General features: G+C 50.1%; 1 protein-coding gene across 2 annotated transcripts in view; it reads left to right on the top strand.

Annotated features, from left to right (window-relative positions):
- The first annotated feature begins 3,366 nt into the window (after positions 1-3,366).
- Positions 3,367-23,874, top strand: part of ETS1 (ETS proto-oncogene 1, transcription factor) — a 67,921-nt gene continuing 47,413 nt past the window's right edge. Inside the window, exon 1 of one of the 2 annotated variants that reach the window (XM_084867726.1) lies at positions 3,367-3,919. In XM_084867726.1, coding sequence (XP_084723852.1) covers positions 3,838-3,919 — 82 coding nt within the window. In that variant the 5' untranslated portion in view covers positions 3,367-3,837. The remainder of the gene's footprint in view (positions 3,920-23,874) is intronic. The other variant, XM_084867725.1, reaches the window with a different exon arrangement.

Raw genomic sequence — 23,874 nt, 5'->3', positions numbered from 1 at the left:
ACTGACCGTTTGTTTTTTTTTCCCCCTTTTTACATACTTTATGTTTTTTTGAAGAAATTCATTTAAAAATGTGACTATTTATTTTCTTTCTTTTTTTCTTTCTTTCTTTTCTTCTTCTTTTTTTTGGTACAATAATGTCTGCTTCCACACCCTTGTCCCTCAGCTCCTGCAGCCTTTTTTGATCTTACTGCCATAACGTTCCTGGCTTAAGCAGCTGCAGCCCTTGCTGGATGTAATTCCCTAAGTCTAAGGAATGTTTAAAAATATACTTCAGTTTTCTCCCAAGTGCGGGAGCAACAGAATGCCACAGGACAAGCAAAAGCCAAAAAGCATGTCCTCGGTTGATTTGTCTTGAATGCCTTAACAATCAGATACCATCTAGGAACAGCTAGCCCAGCAGATCTCCTTTGGCTGGGGGGGGGGGGGGGGGGAGCTGAGGCATAAATGGCCTGGGAACAGACACCCTCCCCTGCCCCGTGGGAGAACGGGCAGACCTGGGTGCGGAGTCACTGCCGTTTTTCAAGTTCATCTTCACAGCCATAACATACCAAAGTCACTCGGTCTTTGAATTAGAGAGAGTTCGTGGCAAGCTGACGCCCACAGGACCGGGAAGTTGATAATTCATCATTCAACACATATTTATGGAGCATCTGCAGTGTGTCAGGCTCTGGGCCAGGCATTGTCTTTAAGGACATGGCATGACAGAAATGGCATCTAAAGTTCATAAGGAACATTTAGAAAAATCTACTTGTGTCCTAAAGAGAATAACGTTTTTGCCCAGCTGGTGTGGCTCAGTAATTGAGGCTGGTCCTACGAATCAGGAGGTCATGGTTCCATTCCCAGTCAGGGCATACACCTGAGGGAAGGGTTCCATCCCCACTAGGGGGCGTGCAGGAAGCAGCTGGTCAATGATTCTCATCATTGATGTTTTGCTCTCTCTCTCCCTCTCCCTTCCTCTCTGAAATCAATAAAAACATATTTTAAAAAAAGAAGAAAATTTTCATTAATCAAATTTGATTAGTTAATCACATGGATACTTGCAATATTTTAACTTTTCTATACTAGGGCTCTTTTTTGTGAACTAGACAAAAAAAAATTTCAACTAGAGGGTTAGATGCTTAACTTCTGATAACACCAATATGATATTTATGACCGACTTACAGAGAGGTAACTTTTTGGGGGGGTCTGTGGTGACTCCTGGCTATCTCCCCAACCTGACCATCTTCCCAACCCCATTCCTTGACTGGGACCCTCTGGCTTATGGCCTGGCTAGGTTAGAAAAGGGTGAGGACACGTTGAGTTGAAGAACAGAAGGACTAAATCTCCCCACTGCTGGAGTGGAAAGTGTTTGCAGCTGAATCAGGGAGGACTCTTAGCGAAGAGGGGATGGGTGGTATTAGAATCAGTGTTTGCAGTGGTCGGCAAACTCATTAGCCAACAGAGCCAAATATCAACAGGACAACGATTGAAATTTCTTCGGACAGCCACATTTTTTAAACTTAAACTTCTTCTAAGGCCACTTCTTCAAAACAGACTCGCTCGGGCCGTGGTCTTTTGTGGAAGAGCCACATGTGGCTTGCGAGCCACAGTTTGCCGACCACTAGGCTAGCCTGAAGAAGAAAGCTAAGGACCCCACTGGGGAAGAGAGAAAGGACTTGTTCCGAGGAAGCTGCTTTTGAAAATCCCGAAGTACTCATACTAAAAATTTGTTTTGTTAAAACAAAACCCAACATTTTCTTAAGATAACATCAATGAGAGAAAATTCCTCAAAGCAACACTTGATTTGCTCCGTTTCTTCCGCTAATGTATTCACAGTGGGCAAGGCAGGGCTGGTTTCCGATCCTTTTCTGTGGGGCTCATCTGGAAGTGTGAATGCACAATTCATTCATCAGCTGCTTCCCGGCTTTTCCCCGGGATCAGAACTGCCTGTTCTTGTCATCTGGGGGCCGGCATTGTTTGCCTGTACCTTTTGGAAACACAGCTGGAGGACAACAATCCTTCACAAATTGGGATGATTCCATACACATATTTTCCCCCTGGTTGCTGAAGGAGGGAGCATGACTTTTTCAGTTTGAACCGGAAGTTCACAATTTATTTTTCTCTTCCTAGTTCCTTCCCCCATTCGCTGTGGAAGGCTTTAAGGAGATGAACCTGGGGTTAGAGGAAAGGAAGCAGGTGTGTTAAAACTTACCGGAGGCAGAGGTTAAAACAGCGACAGGCAAAGTTGCAGGGGTGGGGTTTCAACGTATGCTTAGAAATCAGGCAACAGCACTTAGGTAAAATAGCTTTTCTCCAACGGTGCTCAGAAAAATTTATATTTCATCTTTTAGTGATTCGAAGAGAGATCTGAATGTCTGGCCTTATCTGTCTCTATATAGGAGTTAGGTGTATGTACCTCTAAATCTTCTGGTTGTTAAGACCAGCGATCTCCATGTATGATAACCAATGTACCAGGGGCAAATCATTAAATATTTGGGATCACGTTGGGGTGTCCGAAGTGTCTGTCTTCCCAAGTGGATGATGTCACGGACGATGGCTCCAGAAATCCACAGCCACAGAGACGCCCGCTGGCCTCTTTGGTGGTGGTGGCTGAGTGGGGGTTGTCAGTTGCATTCCGCAGAGGAGAGCCTGTGAAAGGACCATGGGGGACACAGGGACAGAACAGTCATTCCCCTTCGGCGTCAGTGCAGCTCTAAGCAAATCGAAGCTTATGGAAAGAAGCCCAGGCCTGATTCTAGTTTTTTGGGAGCCCTTTTCTGGACTCTCCCAACAAAACAGCAGCACCTGAGCCTCTGTGTTGGGGTGCCCAGTAGGCTGCCTTGGGCTGGAGGCTTATATTAAGGGCAGGTGGGGTCTTTTCTTGATTGCACTGGTGGGTTCTGAAAAAACCTAAAACCAGTCCTGCTGCCCGGCTCAGGAAACCGTGGGAGTCCGCTATTCCTACAGCCCCTGCGGGGACACCCGCTCGAGGGGCTCCTGCGTCTCCTCACACGCACGCCCTCCCTCCGCCCGCATGCCTCACGTCCTGTGTGTGTCAGTCTTTGTGAATGAATGATTTGCACACGCACTTTCAAAACTATGCCGGAGTGGGTGACCAAGCCCACAAGAATGCGTGGAGAATCAGGGGGGACTTTCCCGAAGGTCGGGGAGACTCTGCACGCAGCCTGCTCCCCGCGGATCCGTGCCCAAGCCCCCCACCCCCCTGGCCGGAGGCGCACCCAGCTCCACGCCCACTCCTCCGGGCCTGACCCGGGGTCCGGGGTGCGGGGCGGGGCGCCCGCTGCAGGAGCCCCGCCCACCTCCCTTTCACTTTGGGCGGCCGCTCGCGATTGGCTGCGGGTCCGTCCCGGCCCCGCCCCGCCCCGCGTCCCGCCCGCCCTCCCCCCCGCGGAGGTCCAGGGGGATGCGGTGGGCGCCCGGCTCGGCGCGGAGAGAAACGCCCTAAAGAGGAGGGGAGAGCGCGCGCGGGAGGAGGACCTGCGAGCGGCTCCGGGGAGGAGCGGCGGCGAGGAGCGGAGAAGCGGAGGCGGCCGGCGGCCGAGCGGAGGGAGCGGGCGCGGAGGGAGCGGCGCGGAGCGGGCGATCCCGGGACCCGAGCGCGCGACTTGCCCCACAAAGTGCCAACTTCGCCGGGAGTGCCGGGCGAGCACCTCCTGGGCGCAGGGGTGGGGGAAGTCACGGGAATTTGAGACGCGAGGGAAGAACACCGGATTGCTCCCGTGTCCCCCTTTCCCCCGTGACGATTCCCGTTAAAAAAAAAAAAAAAAAAAAGCAACAACAACAAGAATCACAGCAAACTTGCTAGCACCCTGTCTGCCGCCCTTCGCGCCTGGCACCATGAAGGCGGCCGTGGATCTCAAGCCGACCCTCACCATCATCAAGACGGAGAAAGTGGACCTGGAGCTGTTCCCCTCCCCGGGTGAGTGAGTGAGTGGCAACTGCCCAGAGGCGCGCACTGCCCAGCTCTGGGGGGTCCGCGTCTCTCCTCCACTTCTCCCCCCAGGCGCCCCCAAATGTCCTCGCAGGCTGTGCGTTTGTGTCCGAGCGGGAGCGGGCGATGCCTGTGGCAGCTGAAGGAGGCAGGAGAGAGGACTGTTGGTGGCCTGGGACCCAGGTTTGGGGGTGGTATTTATTTTCACAGCTGTGTTTTTTTTTGTGGAGAGTGGGAAAAAGCTTATAGAGTGTCCAGCACCCCCCATTCCGCTTCTGTATTTTTTTTTCCAAATGAGCAAGAACCCTCTGGTTTCCCCCCCCCCTCCCCTCTTCACGTTTGGGGAATGGACACCCACAGAGGACACCCAACTCTGCATCCCCCAGAAATGGACCTGGATGAGGGGGTCCTGGGCAGTCAGAGGGGGAAAGGTGTCTAACTGGCTGGCCCTCCAGGGCCGGTTCAGATGTCTTGCTCCCCTGTCACCGGTCCCTTAGCTTCCTAGCCCCTCTTTTTTTTCTGGCTAAAGGACAAGGAGGTGGGAGGAGAGTGGAAATGGGTATTTTCATTTCGGGAAGCACGCTGATGCTTTTCATGGAGCTTACTCACTTTGGCCATTTTTTTTTTTTTCTTCTCATCTGCCCTCTGGGACTACAGATGCCAACACCCCACTTTGGTCTTCCGTTAAGTTAGTTAGTGGGTGGCAGTGGCCTCCTCCTCTTTGATTTGAAGGACTTTAAGCAGAAAAGGGTGGGAAAGAAATCTCATGTTGCCTTAGGCAGTTTTTTTTTTTTTGGTGCTGAGCAGTTTTGCGGAGCCTGACATTCCATTATTCCTGGAATAAATGCCGCTTAAGAAGCAAAAGATGATTGCTTCTAGAATAAGGCACCACCAGCTCTCCTTTGAGATCTGTGATGATGAAGGGGAAGTTAGAGAGATACAGGGAAAAGGCGCTGCTTTTGGGAGAATCATGAATGGCAGTCAGTCGTGTGTGTAAGTGGGCATCAGCTTCTCCATTCGTTTAGCTGCTGCTCCCCATGGCTTCCCCTTCCTCGCCTCTGCCAGGAGAACTACAATAGTTGTGCATTTTAACTCTTTCTGAATCCGATTGCACCTTCAACACAAGCCAAGCCTTATGTTTTGTCACTTGGAGGGTCTTTTCAGAGATATCAGTAAAGACAGGGCACGTCCTCTCTCAGCCCCAGTTTGGGTCACTGAGAAGTAAGCAGAGAAGATTCTAGCTTGTGTGTCCTCAGAAGGATGGCGGAGGGTGGTGAGAGCAATGCTGAAATCCACTAGAAGTAGAGACCTCTCAGGCACAGAGAACCACAATTCAAAACTCACGTCCCTGTGACAGTTGCCTTTGGGGGGGGGGGGGGGTCCAAGGAAGCCAGAATACGCTTTGTTAGGCACAGCTGGTTCCAACCATAGAGGCAAGAAGCGAAAGGGTCGTGTCCTGCAGAGACACATATGTGCAGCTAGTAGGTCTTTTCCTTCGGAGCGGCTTGTTGATACGAGTGTCCACAGAATGATTGGGGCGTGTGGGGAGTATGGTGTGGCTACGTCCGTTCACATGCCTACAGGGAGCCCAGAAGCTGAGAACAAATAAAAAAAGTCCCTGGCAACCCAAGTTTTAGATCACAGTAAACAGCTGGAGCAACTTTCAAGTAATTAAACGTTAGGTTTTAGAGAGGTTAAGTATATTAGGCTGCTATGTGGGTTGTTGATAAAAACAAACCCTGGATACATAACTTCCCTTCGTTTTCCCATCTGTAAAATGGGTAGAAGAAGGCCTAATGTTACAGTCACATCCTTTCAAATAAACGCCTTTATAGGCCCCTCTTTTTTTTTCTCTTCTTTTTCTTTGAAAAATACAAGGTTAACAAACCATGTAAGCAACCTTCAATACGATAACATTTTAGCTGGTCCCAGGGGTCGGGCAGTTTTCTGCCATTCTTTGTCATGAAGCTTTATTTCTGGAACCATCTTTGGGGGAAATAAAGGGAGAAACTTGAAAGCACATATGTAGATTATAATCATCAAGTTCCAGTGAGTTAAATCCCGGGCGTTTAGACACATGTGTGAACAGTATCCCCATTCCCCACAGCGGGGAGAGGGAAAGAGAGGCCCAGAGAAGGCGAGTCCCTCACCTGAGACTATCTAGTGAGCTCTGGGCCGAAGGACAAGGAGTTCCTCCCTGCTTTTCACTTCAGTGTCCGCTGCCACCTAGAGCAGTACTGCGAGCTACCATTGCAAAGCTCAGCAGAGAACCTCCCGTGGCGGCTTCAACCTTGTGCAGGTGCAGGGATGGAAAGCACGCAGGCCCGGCCGCCCGCTTTGTTGTGGGAGGAGAAGACCCTGGCCGCGCTGGGCTTTGCCTTGCCCACCAGACCGTATGAGACATGTGTTTAAAGTTTAACTTCTCGCAGCGTGGCTTTGTGTCCACAGCTGGGACTTCAGTATTTGCCAAGACGAGTCTCCGGGTTGTTTAGTTCCTTAGGTGAGGAGACAAACTCGTTTTGGGATCTTATCTGGTTTAAATAGTTCAACTAGGTCTCTTCCTCCCACCCCACTCTGTCCCCCACTCCCATGGGAGAGCCAGAGGCAGGGAGGCGGGGAGTTGGGGAGCAGGGAGGGACAGGAGGGCTGGATTGTTTGCCTGTGTCTGTGACTAGGACTTGATCAGGAACCTTTGTTCTAGATGGAGACCCCCCCCCCCAGTATTTTTGACAGTGTTGGGGCCCGAATTGACATTTCTGTGCTTCAAAATGACATTGGCCTTGCATTTTCCTCTGGCGTGGGAAGGTAGACCATGTTGATGGCAATGTGTGGGGCAGGGTTCTCAAATCTTTTTTTTTTTTTTTAATATATTTTATAGATTTTTTACAGAGAGGAAGAGAGTAAGAAACATCGACGAGAGAGAAACATCGATCAGCTGCCTCCTGCACACCTCTTACTAGGGATGTGCCCGCAACCAAGGTACATGCCCCTGACCAGAATAGAACCTGGGACCTTTCAGTCCACAGGCCGATGCTCTATCCACTGAGCCAAATCAGTTTTGGTTCTTGGATCTTAAGTGGGCTAAAACAAACAAAGCAATTGAGTGTCCATGGAGTCCCCTCCCAGTGGGGACCTTGCTGGGGACGGGGGTGGAGGCTGGGTGCCAACACAAATACATTCCCAAGCTGCTTCCGTTTTTGTCTCCTTCCCCCTCCACCTTCTTGGCAAGGGGAGTGTGATGCCCAGAGAAGAGCAAGAGTCCTAACTGGATGTGTGTCGCTTTACAAGAGTAAAAGATTTGGCCTCCCTTGGGCCCGAGGAAAGGATGTCCATCCATTGGGGACCTTAGAGATAGGAAGACGCTTTGTCCCTCTCCCCGTCTCTCTCATCAGTCTGTGTATCTCCATCAGTGTAGACAAGGAGGAGGCAGAGTTTCCAGGCTACCAGGATTTCTTGTTCGCTGTGTTTAAACCCCTCCCTAACCCACAGGCCACCTCATTAGTGACTTAAGGACCCCAGCGGCTCAGAGCTTGGGCTCTGGGGCCAACCTGTCTGAGTTGGAATCCCCTCTCTGCCCCTTCCTAGCTGTGTGACTTGGGGCAAATGGCTTAATCTCTCTGTGCTCCAGCTCCTACATTGATGAGTGTAGTCATTGTTCTACCTCATGGGTGGACATGAGAAATAAACCTACAAATGTGTGCAAACCTATGATTCTTAAAACAGTGCCTGACCCATAATACATTCTCTTGAACAGTTAACTAGAAAACAAGTCAACAAAACAGTGACCCCGATTGGGGTAGAATTTTCAGGGGCCCTTAAAATGTTGGATTGGGGGCTACCGCTGTAGTCTGTACCTCATTGGGTATGAGAGGAGTACAGTTAAAGGGATCGTCTTCTCCTGCTTCGTGGAGATCTCCAGAGAGCACACAGGGAGATGGGTAACTTTCAGAGGATCGCCAGGTCTCTCCTGTCAGAGCTAAAGGCACAAAGGTCCGTTAGTTACTTTGGATGACAGGCTTTGTCAGTGCTACCTCAGATCCAAACAGCCACCAAGACTAGAAGGCCACCAGGACATTTGCAGGGCGGATGGAAAAGTAGGGTATTTCAGTTATGCAGGCTTGAGAAATGCATCGTGTCCAGCTATTATAAAGCATCTCACATTTTATTTATTTATTTGGTTGGCAGAGCTTGCATTCCTGGCATTTTTGGTTGGTTTGTATTGCTGAGTTTTTTGTTGTTGTTGTTGTGTGTTGTTTTTTTTTTGTGTGTGTTTTTTTGGTCTGGGCAACTTTTTTTTTTTCTTTCTTAAAGAGACCAGACCACCCTGTAGGAGATCACCTCCCTCTAGGAGACAAACCAGCCCTGGTCAGCCTGCCAGAGCCAGCTTGCTCTGAGCTCCATGGGACTCTGTGCAAACCCAGAGGTGGTCAGTGCAGGTCGGGGCTTTTCAACAAAGCCAGGCTGGAGCACAGGTTAACTACAGAGGCTCGGGGGCAGCACCACTGGACGCCTCTCAAGTTTGCAGAAGGAATGACCTGGGGCTGTGGTGGCATTCCATGAGTTTGCATTGAAGGGAGATTTTTGCATTCACCCCTATAGGGGTCTTCCTGATACAGGTAGAGCCTGCATCAGTACTTGCCATGCTAACTTACAATTGCTCTTTGACATTCTGGGCGGGGGGAGGAGGAAAATAATATACAGAGAGGTGCATAACTCACCCAAGGCCACACTGTTAGAAAATTGCAACCTGATCAGCTGTTGCAGGCATTTTATGCCTAAAAATAAAAAATACAGTGTTATTCTTAGAAACTGTGGAAATTAGAAGAGGGCCCTCGCCGGTTTGGCTCAGTGGATAGAGTGGCAGCCTGCGGACTGAAGGGTCTGGGGTTCAATTCCGGCCAAGGGCACATGCGTGGGTTGCAGACTCCATCTCTGGTGTGGGGTATGCAGGAGGCAGCTTATCAATGGTTCTCTCTCATTGATGTTTCTATCTCTCTCTCTCTCCTCTCCTCTGAAATCAATAAAAATATATTTAAAAATAAATAAAAGAGGGGGCGATGAGAAGGCAGTGATGGTTGGTGCTTTGGGGGTTTAAAAGGTGCAGGGCTCCCAGCCACCCTGCATGACTCCGCTGAGCCTGGGGAAAGAGCCCGTCCAGGCACCGTCGCCAGACCTTGTGCTTCAGGAAGATGCTGGAAGGGCCCAGCAATGTTAGCCTCTGACCACCAAGCAGAGACCCAGGGCTCTTGTCTCCCCAGGGTGCTCACCCTCGCACAGGTGGGGAGGTGCTTATATTCACTTCCAAGGTCGCATCCTTCCCGCGGCTCCTGACTCGGCTTGTTCCACCTCTTTCATCACGGACGCTGCCCTTCCTGGCATCTCGCTTACACGCTGGGCGATGAGAGACAGGCCGGCAATGAAGTTCACTTTCTTTACATGGTGTTAGTTGAATTCTCCTGCTTGCAAAGAGGCCGGAGGTACCTACCTTTGCTGTTTGTGCAGCAAGAATTTTTTTTGTGTGTGTGTTTGGGTTTTTTTTTTTGGCCTAAAATTTAGTGTTTTTCAAAGCCTAAAATTTAATGTTTTCAAGTCCATTGCATGGACCAGGGCACACTGTCTGCAGTTATTCCGGCCCAAGGGGGAAACTGAGCCCCTACTGTTCTACCTGCAGACCCGCCCGCCCTCCATAGCTCATGGCTGATGGAGAAGCAGCCAGACAGCAGGCTCCTTGTCTGAGCCTGAGGTACCGGCTCCTCTCCCCCTGCCAGATGGGGAGCCTTTTCTCCACATAACCAGCATCCTCAGGCTCATGCAGTCATCACAGAGGAATTCGTGTGTTAACAACACAGTCGCCATGTTTTTATCTGGCTGCCCCAACAGGGGAGGTTGGCCCCATGTCTCTGCTGAGACAGACTCTCAGATGGGACATGCCTCCCTGTTCTCCACATTCTAGGTCTCTTCTCTGCTCCTCACTGCTAAGCTTTTCTTGACCCAGGGTTAGGAATGCCAAGACAGTGCCCACATCTCTCATCTCTGCTTGGCATGCGTCTAGAGCTACTTTTTTTTTTTTTTTTTTTTTTTTTGCAGCTGGGTTAAAGATCCCCCCCCACCCTTTTTTTTTTTTTTTTTTTTTTTTTTTTTTACCCTGTCAGTAGAAGTTTTTCAAATGGCATAAAACAGACTCCTCTTCCCTGGCTCCCTTTTGGAAGCCCCGTGCCTATCTGTGTTACTTTTTTTAAAAAAAAATTTTTAATATATATTTTATTGATTTTCTACAGAGAGGAAGAGAGAGGGATAGAGAGTTAGAAACATGGATGAGAGAGAAACATTAATCAACTGCCTCCTGCACACCCCCTACTGGGGATGTGCCCGCAACCAAGGTACATGCCCTTGACCAGGATCGAACCTGGGACCCTTGAGTCCGCAAGCCAATGCTCTATCCACTGAGCCAACCCGGTTTCGGCCTGAGTTACCTTTTTCATGCAACCGGGCAGCTCAGAGTCCCCATGCAGACACAGAAAGAAGTCGGGCTGTATGTAGCGTAGGTTGCAAGAGATCCAGTTTCCCTGGCAGCGAGCCATGCTTACAGACACACTCAAAATATTGTTGTTCGGGCCCATAAATATTTATTGATTATTTGGCCGAGTTTCATTCTGTTTCCCAGGTGCTTCCCAGGGTCTCCGGCTTGGGTGCCAGCCTTTGCCTGGACCCTTTAAGTGGCTTCTTACTGCCCCATCGACTTATTTCAGTTCTTTTCTGTAGCATTTAGTTCTTTCTCTGAAAATCGCAAACTATTGCCCGGATCATGCTTTAAGACCCAGAATAGCAGTGGGAAGTTTCAGGCTATTGGGTTTTGGATCTTGATGGTGTATAGACTGGAAGGTCATATAATGTGCTGTCTATACCTGGGCGCTTTTGACAGTGTCATGGGCGCTGTGACTGATTGCTGGGTTCTCCCAGCAGAGGAGAGTCAGCTACTTAGACACGGAATTTGAATAATAATATTCTTTTTTAACATTTACTCTGAGTTGTTAATCTTAGGGTTTAGACCAGGGGTCCTCAAACTTTTTAAAGTGGGGGCCAGATCACGGTCCCTCAGAGAGCTGGAGGGCCGGACTATATGAACTACTAATTCCTACTGTAACACCTCGGCTGCGCTCACTGCCCAAAAAACCTGGAGGGCAGGATCAGACTTCTCTGCGGGCCACATGTGGCCTGCGGGCCGTAGTTTGAAGACCCCTGGTTTAGACCATCCAAAGTGAGCTGAAAGGACCAGATGAAGAGCTTGAGGCAATCTAAAGTGCAGTGTGGTTTTCTCCCTAAGCATGGGTTATATTTTTAAATGTTTTTGACGCATAATGTAGTATTTCTCAGCGCCTGAGAAACGATTAAAAATCAACCTCAAACGAGTTCATTTCAAGCATCTGAAACCTCTTGGTAGCTTTGGGTGGTGATGCTAAGGTGTTCACTTTGGCTTTGCAAGGTTCTGCAGAGGCCCTGTCAACTTTCTGCTTGGAGGAAGAGAGAGAGAGAAAGAGAGAGAAAGGAGAAACTTTTGAGTAGCGGGGAGTGTCATCATTACACAAGTGAAGACAAAACTGTTGTTTCGTTTTAATGATTAGCCAAAATGAGAAGTTCTACTGTTGGAACCAAATGGGGCAAAAAAAAAAAAAAAAGTTTTTATACCGTTAAAGTGGGTAACACTAAAAAGTAAAAACAAGTCAATTCTTTAGGGAGGGAGGAAGGGAACGGTGGATTCAATTGCAACATCCCTTTTGGCCAAAGGAGAAAGGAAGAGGAATGATAACAAGAAAAAAGTACAAAAGTATAAACAAACCAAGGCAACAACAAAAGGCACGAATGAGGAAAGGAATGAAGGAATGTAAGTGACGTTTCATAGACTTTTGGAAAAGTCCTCCTATGGGTTGGGTCTGGAGTCTCCGGCGACCAGGTTGGTCAGCATGGATGTCATCATTTCTGAGTACCGGTCGCCCCTCCCGGGGTGTGGCTGGTCAGGAGAACCCAGGCCAACTAGTCCTGGTGTTCCAGGTGCTTCCATGGCTAGAGGTGCAGGAGACCACTGTTGGAATTGATGGAAATACGTGGGTGTCCATATGTGAGGCCCCTTCTACCAACAGTGCTAGGCTGGGATGAGTTCATGGGCCGGCTTCAGGGAGAAAGGGGTATTTCAGAAGCATTTGAAGGAGGCCTAAGGACAGGGCGAGGATGGTTTTAGGTTTTAGATGTAGAAGACAGCGTGGGAAGAATTCCAAATGTTTGGAGTGAGAGGAAGGCTTAAATAAATATGAAGAAAAATACTGATTGTAGGAAGAGAAGAGAGGAGGAAGTGTGAGGCAAGACGTATGTGAGGGGATCTGGAATCCCAGGGTGAATTTTGCCTTTGAAAGAAGGGAGATGTTTTAGGACAGAGCAGTGTTAGTGAAGAGCCTTGTGAGAGAGGCAACTTTTTTATTTTTATTATTTTTAATAAAATAAAGTTTATTTAATAAAATAAAATAAAAATTACTTTACTTCACCCTCAAGATGTTAGCTGTTAAAACCTCTATATCAGCTTATCAGGCTAGGTGTTAAACCTCAGAGCTTGATGGAATCAATGAGGTAAACATTTTCAAGGCATGAATGGAAAATAAAGAAACTAGGTCAGGCCAGGCCAGGGCATTCCTAGGTCTGCTAAGGGTAGGTGCCTGGGTTGTGAAGTATTTAGAAATGCCTGCTGCCAATTTGTGAGTTTTTTTGTGTGTGCAATTACAGTTTTGTGCCAGGGCCACTCCTTAGTTATCGATCATGTACACTTCAAGTCAGAGGGTGCTGTTGGTCTGACTCTAAAATTCCCTTCAGAAAAGGTCTCACCAGAGAGTTTTCAGCAGAATTCCCATGTGAGGACTTCAGTACTTCTAGCGTTCCTACTCCCCCCCCCCCCCATCTGTTCAATATGCTTTGCCTAAGATTTAAGTTCATTCTATACAGTATGCATATGTTGTCTTCTGTCCTCCAATAGCAATTCAAGGCCTAGGATGTCATGAGAATTAACGCGTTATAAAGGGAGACCCATCAGCCTTGTATGAATAAACACCATGTATGGAATAAATACCATGACCATTCCGGGGGGCCTGCCGCTGACTGGAGGCCTTGATTCCAGCCCTGGCTTCGCAATTGTTTATCCCTGTGACCTTGGACCTCATGGTCTTCATGAGTCAAAGAAATGAACCGGGGATGATGGCCTGTGAGGTTGCTCTAGACACTGACATTTTGTGACTCTCACATTGAAAATAATCAGGGCCACCGAAACTGTTTGGCTCAGTGGATAGAGCGTCGGCCTGCAGACTGAAAGGTCCCAGGTTCGATTCTGGTCAAGGGCATGTACCTTGGTTGCGGGCACATCCCTGGTGGGGGGTGTACAGGAGGCAGCTGGTCGATGTTTCTCTCTCATCCATGTTTCTAGCTCTCTATCCCTCTCCTTCCTCTCTGTAAAAAATCAGTAAAATATATAAAAGAAAAAAAAAAAAAAGAAAAAAATAATCAGGGCCTCCAGAGAGCAGGGACTGTCATTCCAGCGGTTGCCAAAATAACCTGCCTTCTCCCCCAAATTGTGCTCATCCCCCAGTTCTGTTGATCACGCTTTCATCACCTGGGGAGTTTTGAGTGTAGCTGTGAAGGTTGCCTTTCTCAGAAAGAGACCTTAGGCATTGTCAGTGGCCCTGCTTACAGGGACAGACACACCGGCGCATTGTCTGGGGGTGACTCTAGGCCCGGGGTCAGACCTTCCTCTTGGTCGCCCTCCACGAAACAGCTTCCTTTCTCCACAGGCCTCTGCTACAGTTACAGCAGCGGAAGGCAGCTCCAGCGTGGCGGGCTCTGATCTGGAGGAAGGAGGTGGAGGGAGGTGGGGGTCCGGGAGGCGAGGCAGCTGGGCCCAGCTGCATCCTCAGGGCTGAGCCTGTGGTCTGTGCGGGGCGCTTGTTTCACCGAGGGCACCGCTCTGTACAGGAACAGTCCCTCCTGGTGTTGCTCGGAGCCACCTCCTGCCTCTTCCAGGCATCCCCACGGAGTCAGGTCCCTGCCTCCTGTCTGTCTGGGGGTAGGGCCCGGCCCCCCTGGTTCCTGGTGGCTGAAGGAATGGTGTCTGGACCCGCAGAGCCTGGGCGGACAGGCTACCCCTGCCTTGGGCTCCCTCACCTTCTGTCCGTCTGTCCAGGAAGCTTTGCAAAGACCGCTTTTTTGGCAGCAAGATAGCATCACCGCGCACACGCAGGCATTATTTGAACATAGTTTTCTTGATGTTATTTATGTCTGCATTTTGAGAAAGGCCCATCACAGTTACTCTTTTTTTTCAGAAGCATGCCAGTTTGGGGAGAAAGACAAGAAACACTGCCCTTGATAATAGGGTAGAGTTTATCTATGGGTACTTCTTTTTTTTAAAAAAAAAATAATATTTTATTGCTTTTTACAGAGAGGAAGGGAGAGGGATAGAGAGTTAGAAACATCGGCAAAGGAGAAACATCGATCAGCTGCCTCCTGCACACCCCTTATTGGGGATGTGCCCGCAACCAAGGTAAATGCCCTTGACCGGAATTGAACCCGGGACCCTTCAGTGCGCAGGCCAACGCTCTGTCCACTGAGCCAAACCGGTTAGAGCTCACCTCTGCTTTCTTACTTTGAAATATATGCACATGGTCTTCCGTGCCTCAGTTTACTCTTTTTAGCAAACCTGAATGACTGGGAGGACCTTCAGCTAACTGGAGGAGCAGATCAGGAAAAAGGAAAACACCCCCCAAACCTCTGAATCGCATACTGTATGTTATGGGAAAGACACATAAACGAATTAATGACATCTTAGATGCCTGAATCCTTCCCTCCCCCCCCCCCCCATGTTAGTTTCTGTTTGGAGTAGGGGCATTTGCTATGGCACCAGGTACCTACACAGAGTTTAGTAAAGTTCTATTTGCTTATCTCTCGAATACAATGTGTCCTTCTTGCCATAACATAGGCCCTCTCCCTCCTTGTTTGCTTCATTCTGGAAGCCAGGGCAGCCCAAGGCCAAACCCCAGGTGGTTACATTGAGCAGGAGCCTGTTGGCCCTTAAAAAAAACAGAAGTACCTGTAGATCCTTTGGAGGGACCCGTGTGTGATGCTAAGTAGCCAGCAATGCCCTGGTAAAGGGCCTCTAGATTATTGGGGAGCAGGAGGTGGGATCGGGAAGCAGAGGTAAGGGTTCGGTTCGTCTGATTGCAGCCACAGTGAGATCATAGTGTTCAGTGTGCATGTTTGTGTACGGGATGAGGCAGGCTTGTAAAGCACATCTTAGTGTGTCTCCTCACATGGGTATGCAGGCCTCTGGCTCATGCCCTCCTCCCGGCCTCCCCCTCTGCCACTTGGGAATAGTTAGGACATTTTTCTGGACTGACAGCCAGGCAGGTCCACCTATAGGTGGCCACCCTTTTGCCTTTCGGTGCCTGGGTGAGAATCAGGGCACCCAAGTCTGCTTCTGCTCTGAGCTGCCTGGTAAGAGCCGACTCTCCAAACCACCTCTGTGCTCCTCTGGGACAGTGGTCGGCAAACTCATTAGTCCACAGAGCCAACTATCAACAGTACAACGATTGAAATTCCTTTTGAAAGCCCAAAATTTTAAACTTAAACTATGTAGGTAGTACATTGTTATTAACTTAATTAAAATACTTCTAAGTTGGCCTTTGCTAAAAACTCAAGGAGCCAAAGAGCCGCATGTGGCTCGGGAGCCGCAGTTTGCCGACCACTGCACTGGGAAAAGGGTGCTCCCCATGAGCAAGCAGCCTTTCTTGGGAGACAGTGGGGGGAGTTCATGAGTTCACGTGGAGAAAGCGCTCTGGAGTTGCTGGCCATCCCCGGAGTGTTTTGGATTAGCGGGAGCTGTGATGCAGAGTGGTGATTCTGAGCACAGACGGACTCTCTGAGGGTGAGTCACGTGTGTGTTTGCGTGTGTGTACAGGAAATGCATCCTTGATTTCACACAAGATCAAGAGTTCAATCTCACACCTTTCTTGCCTCTTCATGGAAACCAAAATGCTTTTCAAAACTGCTGGCGCTTGCTTTTGGTCTCTGTACATGTTCAGTTGTAGAGAGAGAACAGTGAAACATAAGAGCACCTACTATGTGCAGCGCACTGACTAAGGTGTTTCACACCATCACATTCTTCAGACAGCCCTGCAACGATAAAGAGATTGGATTTTGGAAAATCCCCGGTAATTTTTCCAATCAGAGAGCTCTCAGGTCACAGATTGGAACTTTGATCTATCCAGTCACAAAGCCCTACAAACTCAGAGTCTGTTTCTAGAGGAAATTTGCCAGTATTCTCATCTGAGGCTTTGATTCTTGGGACATTCTTCTGTGTGGAGTGCCTTTTAGGCTACTCATGATGAGGGGAGAGGGCAGAAACCATTCAGGATATCTATAAATATCCACCATTGGGATGTGTAATAGAGAGAGAGAGAAAAAAAAAAAGAAAAAAGAAAAAAAAAAAAAGGTTCACCTGATGTCTAATTTGCATTTCCAGCTTCAAAATGGGCACATGAAAAGTGGCTAACTAAATTTACTAAATTTATTGAACTTGCTCACAGAATGGGCATGCATTGGCCCCCATTGTCCAGATTGGGAAACTGAGGAATGAAGTCAGAGCTTCCACTGGGGCTTGAGAATTCTCCAAGCCTGCGGGACAGGCAAGACCTTGAGGCCACTTGATGCCATCGGAATGTTTGCAGAGAAACAAACACACATGGGATGATTCCAGTATTTGGTTGTTATAGCCATCTGGGGCATTTGTTTATGCCCCACGTTTCTTACCCTAATCTTAAAATTTAGAGAAGAGGAGGCCTCTACGTCCGAGGGAAGGGATTTGCATTGGGGCTGCTCCCTAGAAAGTAATCATTGCCAAAAACCGGTGTTGCTCAGTGGACAGAGCATCCGGTCTGTGGACTGAAAGGTCCCAGGTTCGATTCCGGTCAAAGGCACGTACCTTGGTTTTGGGCACATCCCCAGTAGGGGTTGTGCAGGAGGCAGCTGGTCGATGTTTCTCTCTCATCGATGTTTCCAGCTCTCTGTCCTTCTCCCTTCCCCTCTGTAAAAAAAAAATTAATAAAATATATTTAAAAAAATAAAATGCCACTTAAAAAAGAAAGAAAGAAAGAAAGAAATCATTGTCCCTGAATTGCACAGCCTCTCATTCATTATTTTGGTTACAAGACATCCCTCCATGCAGGCACCCTGGTGCCCAGGATTGAAAGCTGCTCTGGAGGGGAGACAGCCCTGTGTTTGACATCCTGCTTGCTGATTTGTCCATAGGTAAAGCATGGAACGCCCTGAAGCTTTCCTTTCTCTAATCCTTTCGTAATGAAGAGAGCTGGCAGGGCTCTTGTAAGGCTTCTAGAGAAATCCTGTAAAATGCTCTTGCACCACCCCAGGGCACGGTATTTTTTTTAAAATCATTATCTTGCGGGCACCGTATTTTGTACAAACGTTCAGCTGACGGGGCTGTTATTACTTCAGTGGTTGTTAAAACTGTGGTTTACTGTTAACCTGGTTACAAAAAATTTTCCACTTGACACCCCCGTAACCAAGTGGGCCAGCACAGGCCCTGTGGCCAGGGTCACCATGGCTTCTTCTCACGCACCTTCAGCAGCCCCGAGCGAGGGGGCAGGTCTCACCACTCCCAGCTTGCAAGCATCCCTGGCCTCATGCAGGCAGACCAGGCCTTTTACTGGAATCGTCCTTATCTGGACTTGGTTGCCCAACTGCTCTCCTTTGCGCCCTGGAGTCCTTTCTTCGATGGGAGTGACTTGGGCGTCTGAGCTTTGGGAGGAAAACTCCATGGATGAATCCAGGAAGCCAGGACTGAAACTGTGTCCTCCCTGACTGTCCCTTCCTGAGCCAGGCTGCCTTCCATGGCCAGGCCAGTGCATCCATTTAGACCATCCTTTCTTTTTAAAATATATATATATATTTTATTGATTTCTTACAGAGAGGAAGGGAGAGGGATAGAGAGCTAGAAACATTGATGAGAGAGAAACATCGACCAGCTGCCTCCTGCACACCCCTTACCGGAGATGTGCCTGCAACCAAGGTACATGCCCTTGACCGGAATGGAACTAGAGACCTTTCAGTCCACAGACCAATGCTCTATCCACTGAGCCAAACCAGCTTCGGCATGGACCGTCCTTTCTTCCCCACACCCCTGTCCCTTCTGGGCCCCAGCCAAGGCCCGGGAGACCCTCCCGGCCCCAGCAGACTTTCCCTGAAGTGCTTTGGGGCGGGAGGGAGGCGTCTGCAGGAACCCGGGCCCCCGCTGGAGGATGATCGTTGCCAGTCACAGGGGGTTGATTTATAGCCAGGATCTGGCACCTCGGAAAAGGGGATCCTGTGTCTTTAAACAGCTGTGCGCCAATGTGTGTAAATGGGCTTGCTAATCCGGTGACTAATTCAGTATATTATAAAGCAGCCATGAGCTGGCTGCCAAGGCAGGGCTGGATCCCAACTGGAGTGAGTGGGGTGTGAGGGGGAGGCTCAGAGAAGGCGCTCTGAATGCTGCCAGCCCGCCCGGCTCTGGAAGGACCTGGAAATTTCATCTGTGTGTTCCCTGAATCTGAGTCAGCACTTGCCTTCCCTGTCCCCTTCTCCTCCATCTTTCCTACTCTCTCCAGCCCTCCCCCCTTCCTCTTCCTCCCTCCCCGCCCCTCTCCGCCCTCCTCCATTCCTCAGGTCAGTTTATTTCCCCATGTGAGGGTGGTGCCCGCTCCCTCTGAGTCAGGGCCCGGGAGCCAATGGGAACTGCTCTGGGGCATTCCAGGGGACAGAACTCATAACCCCTCTTGGGAAAGAATTTTCCAAAAGATCCCTTTGGTCACAGCATGGTGACTGCACCTTTCCCTGCTCATGTTCAGGGAGCCTGGCCGAGTGGGTGTGAGCCAGGAGCCCTGTCCTACTTGCCTTTCCTTTGTCTCCCCCCAAGGAGCACGAAAGGACCAGAGAGAGCCAGGTCTGATGGGGACCTCATTCTAAAAAGGCAGTGTCACTGTGAATGAGTGCTGGGCCAGCCTGTGCAGTGCTGGGCCCCCCCTCATCCCCACATCCTCTATTGCAGAAGTGGGAGAGACCAGGTGTCTGCCTCGGGAAATGGATCCGCCTTTCCCACCAGGCTTCCCTCGCGGGTGACCCCTGACCTCTCCTCTCCTTCACCCTGGACACTCGGGACACCAGTAGGAGCACACTCTTCTCCATTCAGAGCCTCCTGTCTCAGCAGCAGCAGGTGCCAGCCTGTGGCTCTTGCCTGGCCTTCGTTTTTCCCTGGAAGGAAACTCACTAGATCTGCTCTAGATTTATTTATTTTGATGGCTATGCAATTGATACTGTTCACGTGACACATGTTTCACCATGTCCGAGTGCAGAATCTGGTGGTGTTAGCCCTTCTCAGAGCTGTGCATCCATCATCATATCGAACTCCAGTACATTGGAACCTCTCCGAAGAGACCCCATGCCCGCAAGCAGTCAGTAGCTCATTTGGAGGAAAGATGAGGTGGGTGAGGCTGCGGAGCAGGGGGCGTGAGGAAATGGACCTGTGTTTCCTGGCAGAGCCCCAGCCTTGGGCCTGAGGCTTAGAAGGGGAGCTCCCTGCATCACCCCAGTCTCTATGGACCATTTCCATCCCCCTCCCTCACTTACCCGCTCAGCTTTATTCTGGCGGCTCCCTTGGTTAGGTGATGAGCGGAGGTAATGAGCGCCTCCCCCAGCTGCAAGCACCGTATTCAGTCCGGAGCTGGAGGAGGCTGTGGCGACTGCAATTCCCTAATGGCTTCCTGACGGGCAGAGCCATTTACTGGGGGGATGAGGGCTGCGCACCCAGCCTCTCTCTCTCCCACCTGACACAGGCTGGCAGGCAGGCGCCGAGTGGCTTCTGCTCCCGCCTCCTTTGGCATCTGGCACTTTTTCTTTGCTCTCCACCCAGGGGCCTGTCAGCCCATTGATCTGGAAATTGGTTCTCAGACTCTGGGGTTTGCTGCTGGGGGAGACATCTGAAGCTATCTGCTCCACAGTGGGCTTGTGAGATGGCCCCAGTCAAGAGGTGTCAGGGGGTCAAAACTGGTTTGGCTCAGTGGATAGAGCGTCGGCCTGAGGACTGAAAGGTCCCAGGTTCGATTCCGGTCAGGGGCATGTGCCTTGGTTGCAGGCACATCTCCAGTGGGGGGGTGTGCAGGAGGCAGCTGATCAATGATTCTTTCTCATCGATGTTTCTAGCTCTCTATCCCTCTCACTTCCTCTCTGTAGAAAATCAATAAAATATATATATATTTAAAAAAAAAAAAAAAAAAAGAGGGGTCAGGGACCATGAGGAGAAGGCCATTCTGAAAGGAGAGAAACAAACCTGCAGAGGCCAAAGGAGCTCACAGCTAAATGCATCTCTCCTAGAACCCTCAGCCCCCTGACCTCTAAATGCATTGGCATGTAGACCTGGAGCATGGCCTTTTGGAGTGGCACCTACGGCCTCATGAATTAGATACGTCAAGTTCACTGTACGGGCCGATGCCACAGATTTCAAATTCTGGCCGTGGCGGGGTTTGCGGAATCTCCTCAACCCTGTCACCGTGTCTTCGTTCCCCTACCTGCAGCACAGCTGGGACTGGGGTGAAAGGGATAGAACCTTTGAATGATAGGATGGTGATCTGTTCTCGCCATCAGTGCGTTTAGGTGAAGGTCAATAATGAATCCCTTCCATATACTGCTGCCTTCACTCTTTCTGGATGGGTAGGAGAACACCTCACGTTTTAGAGCCCCCTGGTGTCCTGCAAATGAAGATGGCTGGCTTTACCACCCATGGTATTCCACTGGCATCTCTGCCCAAAAGGAAGGTCTACCAGAGAGCCTGATCATTGTTACCAAAAACTGGGTGGCAACAGGTGGCATCCAAGGACTGAAAATTTCTGTCGTGTTTGTTAGATCTTAGGATGGGTCGTTTCTCCGCGGTTCTTATGAACGTGGAGAGGCACAGTGTTTGTCCAAAATGAAGATCTGGGAGCTTGATAGCAGTGAAGCTACGTGTCAGTAAACACGGCGGCGTAGAGGAGAGAAACACAGCAGACAGGGCGGCAAGACGTCTAGAATGAGTAACCGTGTGGCCAAGGGCAAGTTGATGTCACCCCCTTGAGCCTGTTGTCTCTTAGACCAGGTGATGTCTAAGTCCCTTAGGGGAATGGTGTGGGACCAGTGGCAGAGCAGGCTCCTCCCCCTCTCCCCAGGGAACCTACTCCTCATGCATCCTAGTAGCCAGCGGGGAGCACACCGCTCCAAGAAATTGTCCAAGTTTCACAGAGACTTCTGTGAATTTCTCTTCCTGCTTTGGCGCTGGAGAGAGCATTGTACATCCTCTGGCCACGGTGAGGGTAGCTCAGAGGAGCAGAGACCAGTGTGACAGGGAGATAGTCTGATGCTCAAGGCCACAAAAATGGGCAAAGCTGAAGAGATGTAGAGGCCAAAAATGACAGATTGGGTAGGTCCAGGCAAACTTGGGAGTCGCCACCAATAGATAGGTTTCTCGGTGAACTTAATGGTTTAGGGGGAATACCCATAATCCCTTTGTGGCCATCTCTCTGGATCCTAAGCACCTCCTTAGCAGCTCAGGAAACGTGAGCTGGGACTCTGAAACCATTACCTAAATCCCTTAAAGCAACAGATTCCTGACTCCTCATTACGGACATGAGCTTGGATTTCCTGTACGGAACGGCGGCGTGGGGCCTTTATTTCACGAGTTACTGAGCACCTGGAGCCTGATGCCGTGAAGTCCAGCTGCTCCATGTTAGGGCAGGGCCATGGTTTTGTGGTGCCTTGAGCTGGTGCGCAGGCGCCTCTGCAGGCTGTGATAGGTGCCGAGACGGGCTGACTCACGAACTTGCCAAACGCTCTGGGCGGGAAGATTTGCATCTTTGATGTCAGCCTGGCTTCAGGGTGGCAGTGTGCGTCTCTGCCTTCTCCCTGCTCCTGCCATGTGGCTCCCATGTGGCTTTCTTGACTTACACTGGGGTGATTCAGCGAGGGCCCTTGGGAAGGGACAGCTTAGCCTGTTGGAAGCAGGGGGCGGGGGAGGAGTCTAAGAAACAGCGTTTCCGGGAAGTACTGGACCAGGTGAGGTGGGCCAAGCACCCACTTACTAGTAGACCTTCCTAGTTCGGTGTAGTTTAGGTAATCAGAAGGTTTTGGTCTCTACCATCTGCTTAGCACAGAAGATGCATAGGCGTGTGTGCTTGCGGTGGCTTGATCCCATGTTACCTTGGTGATGCTGGTGGTTCAGGTGTCTTAGACCACCCTACAGAGGTGACTCCTGCACTTGGGAAGTCAGTAAAGTGTGGGGTGTGGAAGTAACACAACGCATGGCTCTTAACCAGTCCGTGGGTGCACCGGCCCAGCCGTGTCCAGCCCACGCCTGCTCTGCGTTTCAGGTTTTAAACAATAAAACAATGGACGTGCCCGCCTTTGGGTCCCTCTGAATGAGATGCACTTCCCCGTATAGTGTCATTGAAACATAACCTACGCCTGTGGTCAGCAAACCGCAGCTCAAGAGCCACATGTGGCTCTTTGGCCCCTTGAGTGTGGCTCTTCCACAATAGACTCACCACGGCCTGGGTGAGTCTATTTTGAAGAAGTGGCCTTAGAAGAAGTTTAAGTTTAAAATATTGGGCTCTCCAAAGAAATTTCAACAGTTGTACTGTTGATATTTGGCTCTGTGGACTCATGGGTTTGCCAACCTACTCTATCTACCTGGAAAGGAAGACAATGATCATGTGTATGTTTTTTTCTGCCTACTTAGTGTTGCTTTTCTAGGGGATGTCTGTATTAAGCTCCCAGTTTCTTGCCTTTGGGGGATTCCTGGGATGGTGGGACGGGATCCAGGGGTGCAGTTGTGGCTCTGTCGGTTGCCCAGTACTGTTGAGGGTTGTTGGTGGACACTCACAAGGAGGCAGGAGGTCATGCAGCGGATGACGGCCTGGAAGCACACTCCCATGTCCACACGCCTGCTTCCCTAGCCCTGGCCAGCTCCTTTTCAGTTCGGTGTCTGTCAGACTTGTGTGGCCGCTACTGGCCCTTTTCAGTGAGGATAAAGAAAATAAGTAGCACAGTCAGGAGGGATTAAAACTGTCCCTCCAATGTTACGAAGGAATTGTCCAAAGGGGTTGAAATAAAGGGGAGACTGGTCTTCCCCGAGACATGAGGCACACAGTCCTGCATTTCAGCTCTCGGCCTCTATTATGCTCCACCGAAGTGGGTAGGGGGGACTTGCTCATGGGAAAGCTCTTCCGTAGCACCCTACACACGTGTGAGCAACAGCCCTGTTAGGACTGCTGTTCCTGGGACCACAGAGTCAACCTCCATCTACTGCTCAGTCCTCTGACAGCCCCTCCTTCCTTCGACCTCTGCGCAGAAAGGTCTTCGCTGCTTTGGGCTGGGCTGAGCAGTGGGTACTGTTCTGACCTCCTGTCCTCACAGGGGCTGCGTGTGAACAGCAGCCCAGCTAACGACTTGGCTAGAGAGATCCTGTAGATTAAGAAGCGGCCATGTGAGAAAGAGGGAGCCTGTTCCTAAGCAGGCCACGGTCTTGGTGACCTCATCTTCCTCCCAGCTCGAGTCCAGTAGGAGCTGTGTGTACAGGGCAGACATCCAGTTCCTCCTGTCTGGGACCCACAGTGGCAGATATAAATAGACCGAGACTTCGTCTGCAGCCATTGTTCTCTAAGCGCCCATTGTTTCTGGAAGTGGAGTGGCTGCAGCAGTTGATGTTAGGTATGCTTGCTCTCTCTCCTCTCTCTCCCCCCCCCCCCTCCTCCGTATCTCCCTCACATACACACACATACACAAACACACACACACACACAAACACACACACACAAACACACACACACACACACACA

This window comes from Pipistrellus hanaki, assembly GCF_964339955.1.
Source record: "Pipistrellus hanaki genome assembly, chromosome: 19".
NCBI lineage: Eukaryota > Metazoa > Chordata > Mammalia > Chiroptera > Vespertilionidae > Pipistrellus > Pipistrellus hanaki.
This window is presented reverse-complemented; position numbering and strand designations above follow the sequence as displayed.